Below are 11,910 nucleotides of genomic sequence, written 5' to 3' on the forward strand. Positions count from 1 at the left end.
TTGCATAGACCAACATTTTCTGCCGTATGCTAATGCATGTTTTTCTCTCAAAAATCATCACCATATCATGATGTTAACTGCAAGTTTTCCCTAATTTTGGTGTTCCCATAATTTATCATTGCATAAAAACATAAAAAAACGTGTGTGATTCAAACTGATGTTTAATATTATCTACTATCTTATATAAATAAATTATTTAAAATATATAGATAGAAAATTGGATCTATATATATGGGATCACTATATCAATGACTTTTTCTGTAATACTGCAATTAGAACACATAGGAAAACACGGCTGCCATCTATTGGTCATTTATCAGCATTGCAGGTTGGATATCAGCAGCTGCAACTCTCGCGATATTTGCGCACTTTGACCTGACAGACTGGACCAAAACAGGAAGATAGACATGGCATCAGTTTTCGGCGGAGTAGAGGGGTGAGAATTAGTTTAAATATACAACTAAATATCAACAATTTTATTTTCATGAATTATCAGTTAATGCTGGTGTTTATTTCTGGCTTTTACTCGCATTTTCGCGGTTGCCACTGAGAAATGTACGTTACTAGCCTATAGGATACTGAAAGAGCTTCATTCTGACCACAGACTAGTCCTCTGACTGGGGGGGTTCTGTAGTGTGCGTGTCTCGTGATCACTTCCCCTTACTCACATCTGGTGGGGTACTGTCAGGTCACTGGTTAGATGACATTATGTGTATATATACATGGACATATGGGATCATTTAAAGCTTTTTTGCACTTTAAAACAAAGTATTTGTGTCCTTGCTGCATCACCTGTAAGTTTATATATTTATATATTATATATGACTTTAAGAACTTTAAACATGCACTATCTGCAACCAACTTCGACTCTAACCACTGGCGCCCTTTACACTAACTTTACACTATAGCCTACATACTATATACCACTTTATAGACTGCACATGTACATATTACATTTATTTATTGTACATACTACATTTATTTATTTATTGACGGACTGCACACACTATGTTCACCCATTCACTCTGTATCTTTTATATCTCTATTATTGTTTTTATAATTTTTGTATACCTGTACCTCTCCTGTGTTTCACTCTGTTTGCTGATGTTGCTGCTTTATCTTATCTTATCTTATATCACAGCAAATATATATCTGTCTTTTCCCTGATGTTGCCTCGGTGGTATGTAATCTATGATGCATGTGTTTCTCTCATCCCTCTGTCCTCTTTCTGTCTGTCTCTAGTGGAGGGACACACTCCAAAGCGGTGCTGGTGGCAGCAGATGGGAAGATCCTGGCAGAGACAGATGGACCGTCCACCAACCACTGGGTGAGCACAAGTAGGGATGGAGGTAGTGCAAAATGGATGATTAAGGGGAATTTGGGGTTTGTGCTTGGCGTTTATGTTTACTGAATGCATAAGACCACGAAAGCTGATTGCATAAAGATTTTGTGTGTGTCCATATGTGTATACAGTTGGTCGGGGTGGACAAATGTATTGAAACCATCAACGACATGGTCCAGAGAGCCAAGATGGAGGCAGGGCTGGATCCAAACACGCCACTATGCTCCTTGGTCAGTTAAACTGTTTGTCAGATGCCAATAAACTTGTTGTTGTTGACCTCTAATGAAAGTATTTGATGTAGTGCAACACTGATTTCACTGTGTGTGTGTGTGTGCAGGGCATGTCTCTGAGCGGTGGGGAGCAGAAGGCCGCCATCGACAAACTGATCGCTGACATGAAGCAACGGTTCCCCGCTCTCAGCCAGCACTACTACATCACCACAGATGCAATTGGCGCCATGGCGACCGCCAGCGATTGTGGTAACTAGTCTTTTTGCCATTGTTTCGTTGTAGTGCAGTCAATCCTCAGCACAAATCTTACCCACAGTTACAGATCAGTTGAAGTCATGACCTTAAAGTGTCATAACAGGGCAAGGCTTCATACTTTACCCCCTTAGGTGTGTCTGTATCAAAGTGAAATCATTTATAGTGTGTCTTTATGGCTTAATGAGACCAATTATTGTCATAAAGTGCCAGTAAGCTCAGATTGTCTCTGTTTTCTCTATAGGAGGTGTAGTGTTGATATCAGGGACCGGCTCGAACTGCAAGTTAGTCAATCCCGATGGCTCACAGATCGGCTGCGGAGGCTGGGGTCACCTGATGGGTGATGAAGGAGGAGGTAACCATGGTAATATGTATATGAATCATTTACAGCTTTACTGATTGGATCAAACTCTTTAAGCATCTTTTCTATCTCTCAGCATTCTGGATCGCTCATTTGGCAGTGAAGATGGTTTTTGATGCCAAAGACAACCTGGTCGCTCCTCCTCATGACATTACGCATGTCAGGAAGGCCATGGAGGAATACTTCCAGGTCAGATTGCAACGACAAGGAGAAATGTGTTCATTTATACAAGAATATCAGCTCAGGTTTGAGTAGGGGGATTCTGGGTATTTGAAGAGCCAGTCAAGGTAAAAAATTAACAAGGGCTTGGAACAAAAACACATCAGAAGTCAAAGTAGAGCTGAGTGTCATCTGATTTAGAGAAATCAAGTTTCTCTCTTCTGATGTACTTTGTTGTGAAAAAAATGCCTATATGAAAAACCTGTACAATTTATCCCAGGTGTCAAATCTGATGGGCATGCTGCCGCATCTCTACAGAAACTTCCAGAAGTCCCACTTTGCTGGCTTTTGCAAGAAGCTGGCTGAAGGTTGGCAGCACATCACTTCCTGCTTGGTTCGGAAAAAAAGTTTTGAATGTAAGGTCAAATATGAAGTATTTGTGTCCGTGTGTTTCAGGTGCAGAAGAAGGGGATGCTCTCTGTCAGTATGTGTTCACTCAGGCTGGGAGAGTCCTGGCAAAACATGTAGAAGCAGTCTTACCTGCAGCACAACAGGTAACGTACACACATATGTGTAAACTATGTAAACTATCTCCCTCATTTGTTATAAACATTCAAACATAATTTTTTTGTAATCGTTATATCTCTGTGATGACAGCCACTACTGAGTAGTGACCTCGGCCCGCCCATCCTGTGTGTGGGCTCAGTGTGGAAGAGCTGGGAGCTAATGAAGCCAGGTCAGTGTCCCTCAAATTAACACAATGAGACCTCAACCTATTTCCCCATCACTCTGACACTGAAAGAAAATGAGGTGAAGCAGTAGGAAATTCCACCACATCTCTCTTTGTTTCTGTATTTCTCTGTCTCTGACCAGGGTTCACCGAGGTCTTGGATAAAGTGGCATCATCTGACAAGTTCAAGGGCCGTTTCCATGGCTACAGCCTCCTGATTCTACGGCAGTCCTCAGCACTCGGCGGCGCCAGTCTGGGGGCTCAGAGTATGGGTGCAACCTTAACTATGGATTACAAAGCTAACGCCAAAGTGTTCTACCAACATACTTTTACCAGCATCCAATGAGGGAGCAACTGCACATCCCATAGATCTAGCTAAAGGGAATTGTATTGGCCATTATATAATTATTAGTATCCAGCTAATAACGATGATGCTGATAATAATGATTCTGTAATAATGGTGTATCACTTGATTTGATCTCACCACAAGATACTAAAAAAGTGGGTGAATATATTCAAAATCTTTGCTTTTACAGCTGTTTTGACAACTGAATTGATATTACTTTCATTGTACTGTAATTGTAAATCTTTGCACCTTTACAACACTTGTTTACATTTATAATAAAAAATAATGCCAACTTGACAGAAAACTCATTCTGGTTTGCGAATAATCTCTGATCCCCAAGATAATTGAAGGTCCATTGAAACTGATCCAAAACAAACGGTTACTGTATATTAACTTTCCATTTTTTTGAATACCCTAATATAAGTGTAGGTTGCTCACTGTTTGTATGTGTTATAGTTATTATAGACAGAGAAATTTAACAAAAAGCAACACTTGATTCATCTGCAGGCTTTCTGCATTTTTGTTTTTTACTTGCAGATTGTGCTATTGCACCACCTTTCTTGTGACGTTTCTTCAATGGTAAAGTAATAACTAACATGGATACACATGTACTGAGATATTACTTAATCCATCTAGAAGACAATCTTTATTTGCAACACAACAATTTTCCTGTTATCAATTATATTTAAGACATTTTGTAATTTTGGGAGGGCATCAAGTGCGTCCTGCCCAGTGCGTCAGGGGCGTACCAATTTCGTGGAAGGGCGCACCTGTGGCCCATTTGGATACGGGTGGTATCAGAAAGAATACATTATCATACAGGCTGTGACAACCATGGCCAATCACAATCGCTACTTTCATGTTTAAAACACATGGCCCTCCCCGTCAGGAAGCACTGAGTTTGGACATCCATCTTTTTTTCTCAGAAGAAGCTTCTTGTTGTCTGCAGAGCTTCAACATGAATATATATTCATAAACAGCAGCTCAAATATACTGCCAAGATCAGATGGTGGCTCTTTTAAAGTTGGATTCACATTTTTGGACATGTTGACGATCCTGCGGTCATCATGTTTTCCGTGCGTAATTGTAATTTTACCACAATGATCCACACAGATACACATACATTTTATTTTATTTTATTTTATTTTATTTTATTTTATTTTATCTACAAGTTTTCATTGAACTGTGTGTACTGTCTCCAATGCGTCCATCTCCAGCACGCCTGTTGATTCACAGTAGAAACTAGAATAATTCATCAAAATGACAAGTTTTATGTGCACATAAGCGCGGAGGTTTTTGTGGTTATTTTTACGACAGTCTGATGCTGGTTGCACAAACTTTAAACAGCGGATCTGCCATGAGTAATTGTGGCTTGACAATAAAATGAACTTGAACTCGACAGTGTGCAACATCACTCCCATTAGAGACTGATGGCTGGCTGGCTGGCAGTTTACTGTTGTCATGCTCTGTTTCTACTGACTCTTATTTCTCCACAGATTGTCCACTGAATCACAATATCCCTGTAGGAATATACAGTACCTGGCTTGTACATGAACTATAGCAGTAATGGAACAAGAAGTATTAGTAGCAGTGTGTGTTGCCAACAGAATAGATATAATTTAATTAAAAACAGTAGCAGTAACATTCCACTGGCTCTCCCACTGTCAGCTCAGCATCACTGCTGGCTGTGATGCTCCACTGACATTATCTACCAAAGAACAGTCAAAAAAACCTTCAGATGATTTCCTCCAACCCACTGAAGGTAAATACTCTCAGATTTAAGCAACTTGATTTTGTCTTCGGGTACTTTTCTCATGTTTGAGTTGAATTATGTAATAGTGTGCCTTGTTTTTATGTTGCTCCTGGTCTGTTTTTAATTGAAATTGGGAGCTCCACACAGCTGCTGAGCCTTTTTCTCTCTTATAACCAGGTTATAAAGCTCAAATCTCAGCTCATGCATACCAACTTTCCTCTCTTGAATTATTTTAGTTTAAGATAAGATAAGAGATAAAGATATTCTTTTAATTAGAATTAAGAATTTAATTAGATTAATAACTGAGGATGCACTTTTCCTCTAATGATGCATTCAATTACACATTATCTTTAAACCTGCATATAATGTGATCTGGTGTTTGGCCACTTGGGGGCAGCGGAAACATGCTGGAAACATGCTGTAAACACACACCTGACATGTTTGAGTTGATATGTTTACACATACACAACAGGTATGGAACAACATTAGGATATCATTCATATGGAGTCGTGTTTCTGAACACCTGGTGAATGTAAATCCAATATCCACTCTCCTTTTGGCTCTGTTTACTGTCTCCACTAACACCTGAAGCAAATACCTGACATACCTTAATATGCTAAGTGCTCCAATGCTATGTGCACTTCACCAGCTAGATAGCTAGCTCATTTGCTAATGCTACTAGCTAGCTATAGCTACCTTTGATTTGACAGCTGTTGTTACTTTACAAATACAACAACAGAATATGCTACTCAGACATTAATGCAACAGTAATACAGTTGTTTGCAATTGCCAAAACACAAAAACTAGTACTTGTGGCACACTTATTGAAACCATAATGTTAACTCATGTAGCCTACCTACTGACCAAGTATGCTAAACCATAATCTGAACTACACAGGTATCTACATCAGACACATCATTCATAACTAAAAGAGTTGCGTGTGCTGTTTGCTTAACACTGTCATTGAAATACCACGCTCAACTATCAATTACCTGCACACAGGACACACCTGTGACAAACACCTGGAACCAATTAGATCACTTGAATGCTATAAATAGCAATCAGGTTTGTTCTTTAGTGTGCACAACAATGGAGGCCAACTTTGGAGAGAGAGTTAGAGGACTGTAATTGCAATATACTGTCTTTAGTTTACAGTGCAATACAGCACTTTATGTAATTGTGTCTGACACTGTTATGAGTATACGAGTATTGAGAATAAACAAATGTGTTTGTTTCCCAATTGCATTTGTGTTCATAGTCTATAATATAATAGTGTTTTATACTTAGCACATCAGTGTGTAGTTGGCATTTATGTGTAAAGTTGTGATTCAAAAAGTTGTGAAGTTGTGATGCAAAAATACCATTTTAAGAAGAGTTTATAATATACTTTTGTGTTTGCTTTTGCAAGAGATGTAAGATATGTGCATATTTTTTTGCTTTTTGTGTGTAGAGTTTCGACAAGGAGGGCCCTAGTTTCAGAAAATGTATTTTAGCAATTACAAAAAACAGTAATAAGCTAATAATATATTATATTAGTAGCTCAGTCCATAGGGACTTGGCCAGTTCAAGTGTCCGCATGGACCAAGTACTGAGTGTGAACTAGTAGCTGAAGAGATGCCAGTTTGCCTCTTGGGCACTGCCGAGGTGCCCTTGAGCAAGGCACCAAACCCCCAACTGCTCGGGGCGCCTGTCAGGGGCCCTCGCTCTGACTTCTCTTCATTAATGCATTTAGGTCCTGTTTGTGCAAGTGTGTGTATTTCGGGCCTGTGTGTACTGTGTAAATAACAGAGTGAAAAAATTTCCCCTCAGGGATTAATAAAGTGCCTTTCTTCTTCTTCTTCTACCGTATATGACCCATTGTCATAATGCATGTATTTCACTTCCAGACTGTGGCACTATGCCCGTATGTCACCACTTATAGTCGTGACTATAGACCCTACAGTGAGTACCTGAGGCCTAGAACTGAAGCTAAAGCTACTCCTGCATTCATCAGCCCACATCAGGTTGGATGGATATAGACAGACAGATGATAGATTGATTGATGGATAGACTGACTCACTGACATGTTGGTTGTGGTGTTTTAGACTCATCGTAAAACCTGTCCTATGCATCAATACTTCCGCGAGACCACTAACGGCACCTACGGTGGCTGGTCACAGGTGAACCTCGACAACACACATGCAGCAAGTTCACAATGATGTCCTTTATTTTCTAACTGTTACCAGTGAGGTCACCACCCTCACCCTTCTTGTACTCTCTCAGCCTCCCCCTTTTTCCATCTTCCCTCGCTCCTGGCGTCCATTTGGCATCCTCGTTCCTTCCATGTGCGAGGCGTCTGGGGTCGTTGGCCCGTCCCTGACAGAGGCCAGGACACAGGAAGTGGGAGCTACAACGGAGACTGGGCCTGTACTTTGTAAGGAGGCAAACAGACAGCTGCACTATGTTGTTGGTGGAAAGGGTAAGGAGTTCTCTCTGAAACACACACACACACACACATACACACATACACACATACATCTAAGCTGGCAGCCGCATCAGTACTCAGTCCATTTTCTTTTGACAGCGAATGCGTTGGAGCAGCAGGGGGCAAAAGATGAGCCGCAGCAGAAGATTGATGTTCTCTACGAGGAAGGTAAAATGTCTCTTTTTACTTTTGGATTCATCTTGTCATTTTTCAATAAGGAAACCTTTTGAAGTACTTTTGGCTTGTGGGTCTCTGAAATTCACCAGATGATTCCGCTGTTTAATCTGCCTTTTGTTTTGTAGCCTGATATTGTTTTAAGGGCCTTCAAACTGTAGGTTAAGTGGCTCTTGGAGTACAGAACGACACATCATTTCCATAAACCCGCTCTATATTTGTGCACTTTTAGGTGTGATTGAGTTGTCATCTCATGTCGGTCCGGCCTGCTGTGAAGATTTCCATGGACCCGTCTCCAGAGAGCCCCTGCTCCACCTTCCTGTGGCCAAAGGTAAAACAACTCTGTCACACACACAGAGAAACACACTTGTCCCATGAGACATAACCTTTAGGTTAAGAGGTCAGCCAAGCACAAACTAGCATTAAGTTTACAAAGATGAATTAAAGGAACAGTGTGTAACATTTTGGGGGATCTAGTAGCAGAAATGGAATGTAATATTCATTACTATGTTTTCTTTAGTGTATAATCAATGTGTTTTTGGTTAGCTTAGAATGAGCTGTTTGTATCTACATAGGGAGCAGGTCCTCTGTTTTTACGTTACCTGAAGGCCACCGTAGTTCTCCGACACACTTGTGAAATGCAGTAACGTGGCGTTACCATCGTCTTGCACCTTGTTGCTCATGTTACCTCAGTCTTGGAAAGGGATGAAGAGCAGAGAGGTACTCAGTTGGTTGCAATCTGCAACCACGCCACTAGATGTTGCCAAATCTTACACACTGTACCAGTCATTTTAAGACTGATCACAGATTTTCTTCTGCGTTCATATCAAAAACTGTCAGCCCTGCCAGAGAACATCTTGAACTAATGACAAAACATGCTAACAGATGATTGCAATTATAAAGAAACAAGAATGTCTACAGCCATGCTAGCAGCTCAGAGGCTGCACTTAGCACATTAGTATTTAGAGCTGAACGCTAACATCAGCGGTAAGCAGGTATGTTTACATGCATTTCCCAAAATGTTGAACTATTGCTTTAAAGGTCCCATATTGTAAAATGTGACATTTTCATGGCGTTTATATTATAAAGCAGGTTTAAGTTCTATATAAATACTGGGAAAGTATCGAAACGCTTAATCCACAGAGAAATACACACAGCCCGTATTCACAAACTGAGCTTTTGAAACAAGCCGTCAGGATTTCTTTCCATTTGTGATGTCACAAATCTACAATATTTAGACCATTTCACAGTTTTAAACGTAAACATTCTAAATGGGTCCCAATTTATTTCCTGTTGCAGTGTATGGGAATGACATCAGCTGACAGGAAGTACACATGGACCCAAACTGTTTCCTAGAAACGCAATTCTGTTGCAATTCCATTGAAATGCACTAAAACTGAGCGTTTCAGACAGAGGGTAAATACAGGTATATTCAAGCAGTCAGTATGAGGAAAATAAAGTTTTTTTTAAAACATTAAAGCATGTAAATATGTTCTATTAGAAACCCAAAATACAAGTATGAACCTGAAAATGAGCACGATATGGGACCTTTAAGTATGTTTGAGTAACTGAATGAACATATGAGTGAACATTTGTACTTTTACATCTGATTAGATGCTGAAAGTTGGGATAACAGCGCCTACTTGAGGGGCTTGGAACCAGGTATTGGAGTGAAAAACAGCACCTTCCTTCAGCCTACTCTCAGCCAATGTAGTTGGTGCCCTAAATGCGGCCTCCGTCGTTGCGTGACACCACCTCTGAACCACGCACAGCCAACTCTCAACTACCCACAGCCAACTCTCAACTGCACACAGCCAACTCTCAACTACCCACAGCCAACTCTCAACTGCACACAGCCCAGCAGGAAGCCACAGTTGACAGAGTACCAAGCGTCGTACTGTACTGAGGTAAGAGAAGTTGACTGAGTGTGTGCGTGGCAAACTTTAGCCCTTTATGTTCTGTATTTGTCCTTTATTACCATGTGTGTCTCCTCCTAGTGGGCCTGGCCGACAAGGCAGCAGTGACATTCACCATCGCCGAGCCACTCTGAATGTCAATTTATCAATACAAAGCAGATTAACAAAAAAAAACATTGTTTGTGTTCTGTGTCAAACATGATGAACCAGTTCAAAGCTAAATGTTAAAAAGTGTTACGTCTTCGTCCAATCACCTGCACTTTTCAGGCATAAAAGGTTGCCACATATGAAAACTCCTTCCTAGCGGTGGTCAAGGTATCTTCTTGCCTCAGGATACAGAAGCTGAGGATGAGTCACAACACAGCAGTAAGCCATCTGCTGGCAGGCACTTAAAGGAGACAGTAAAATGTGCTTCTTGTCATCCTGTTGGGAAGAGATTTAAATGTGCACGCTGCAGTGCAGTGGTGGAAGAAGTACTAAAAAAATTAAAATACCACAATGTAAAAATACTTTGTTAGAAGTAAAAGTTCTGCATTCAAAAACAAATCAAGTAAAAGTATGGAAGTATTATCAGCAAAACGGATTTAAAGCATCAAAAGCAAAAGTATTCATTAGGCAGAGTTGTCCCTTTCTAGATGTTTTATCATCTTATATTTATTAAATTATTAGTGTTCATGCATTAATGTGCAAGCAGTATTTTAGCATTGTTGCTAAAATTGAGTTCATTTTAACTGTTGTGCCACAAATCACGGCCGAAGCCAGTAATAAATACAGCCAGCCACAGCAAAGGAAACGTCCACTCATGCTGTGGACGATGCCAGTGGCTGTGGCTACAGTTGGTGCTTGGCTTTCCACCTTAATTGTATTCGGATATTTTATCAAATTAATGATGATTAAATCTGTGTTGTGAAAGCTCTGGTACATGACTGTTGCCAGATATTAAGTTGCAGTCTAAATGCACATGTCAACACACTGAACAGGGTGCTGCCGTGGTGAAAATATGAAGAAAATAGGACCTTTCTCTCTTTATTACCATTTATTATTCAAGAAAATAAACATTTCTCTGGTTGTACGTAGTCAATCATGTTGTTGGCCAAGGACCAGAGATAATCTGGTATGATGACCTTAGTGGCCCTTAAGGTCATCATACCAGATTGACGATGTTCTGCTCGCTTTATCAGATTGTGACCTTCGGTGCACACTGGGGTGGTTTGCAGCGCCACCAGGATGAAAATCTCTAAATCTACTAGCTCTTGATGGTGGTTTGGTATAGGATGCCTCGTGCACCCTCTGGAGGTCGTCTTTTATTCACCAGCATAGTATTCACAGTCTGAGGTGTCTTCGTCTAGAGAGGTCAGTGCTGCTCTCATCCGTCGGGGTTTCCTCCCTCTTCGTCTTTTTCTGAGGCTCTTCCTCCTCCACAATGGGGAAGTAGCACAACACTGACAGCATCATGTGGCCATTGTCTGTGTAGTCAGAGAGAAAGGAGCGAGACATATGGACAAAATGAATACCTCAATTATAACTGCAGGATTATATATATATATATATATATATAACTGAGGCAAATACATTTTCTGTTATTTTTCAAGGTTTACTAGAACCAAACTATCTTTTTTATCTTATGTTGTGGCAGATTTATGTCAATTAATCTTCTATTTAAACATGAAAAACTGGACCACAATATCTCCAAATGATTCTCAAGTAGTACTGAATTACCTTGCAGCCTTACCTAAAGCCTGCAGGGGTCATCATGATGACCTGTGCCGGTTTTGCAACCAAACGACAGTATGTGGCATTCTCCACGTGTCCGGATGTTTGCCACGGGCACAGGTATCTCACTAAACCAGTAAATACTGTATTCACTGTACTTATATACTCACGAATATTTGGGGCGATTGCTCAGCAGAACGTTCCTGAATGAGGAAACTAGAGTAAGAAGGGCCGTGCTCAAGAATACAAGAAAAAAAAAAAAGCTTAGTATATGGGAAATTTCCCCCTATAGTTATGTTGACAATATCAGATGTTATTTGCAATATTTATTATAAAACTCTTTCAAACATATATATTAATTAAATGGAAAATTCACCACTTTTAATGTGGATGTTCAATCTGTGTCGATGGTAAATGTAGTAGATTGAAGCGATACATTCCTCAGTGTGTGCTATTTAGTTCGCAGCTGC

General features: G+C 40.3%; 2 protein-coding genes across 3 annotated transcripts; both read left to right on the forward strand.

Moving 5' to 3' along the window:
• The first annotated feature begins 325 nt into the window (after nucleotides 1–325).
• On the forward strand, nucleotides 326–3,724 carry nagk (N-acetylglucosamine kinase). The gene is made up of 10 exons (XM_074624063.1): nucleotides 326–436; nucleotides 1,243–1,327; nucleotides 1,474–1,572; nucleotides 1,680–1,821; nucleotides 2,069–2,179; nucleotides 2,262–2,374; nucleotides 2,625–2,712; nucleotides 2,801–2,898; nucleotides 3,002–3,080; nucleotides 3,218–3,724. The coding sequence occupies exons 1-10, from the start codon at nucleotides 408–410 to the stop codon at nucleotides 3,418–3,420; spliced, it is 1,047 nt and encodes a 348-aa protein (XP_074480164.1). The 5' UTR covers nucleotides 326–407; the 3' UTR covers nucleotides 3,421–3,724.
• A 1,300-nt stretch (nucleotides 3,725–5,024) lies between these two features.
• LOC141760950 (uncharacterized) lies at nucleotides 5,025–9,961 on the forward strand. 2 transcript variants are annotated; one of them, XM_074624064.1, is made up of 8 exons: nucleotides 5,025–5,182; nucleotides 7,060–7,176; nucleotides 7,258–7,332; nucleotides 7,436–7,631; nucleotides 7,737–7,805; nucleotides 8,044–8,142; nucleotides 9,426–9,718; nucleotides 9,809–9,961. In XM_074624064.1, exons 1-8 carry the CDS (start codon nucleotides 5,159–5,161, stop codon nucleotides 9,833–9,835), a joined length of 900 nt encoding a protein of 299 aa, XP_074480165.1. In that variant the 5' UTR covers nucleotides 5,025–5,158; the 3' UTR covers nucleotides 9,836–9,961. The 2 variants fall into 2 exon arrangements, with proteins under 2 accessions (XP_074480165.1, XP_074480166.1); XM_074624065.1 differs by lacking the exon at nucleotides 7,060–7,176 and having other exon boundaries at nucleotides 5,043–5,182.
• Nucleotides 9,962–11,910: the final 1,949 nt, after the last annotated feature.

The sequence above is a fragment of the Sebastes fasciatus genome, chromosome 22, assembly GCF_043250625.1.
Source record: "Sebastes fasciatus isolate fSebFas1 chromosome 22, fSebFas1.pri, whole genome shotgun sequence".
NCBI lineage: Eukaryota > Metazoa > Chordata > Actinopteri > Perciformes > Sebastidae > Sebastes > Sebastes fasciatus.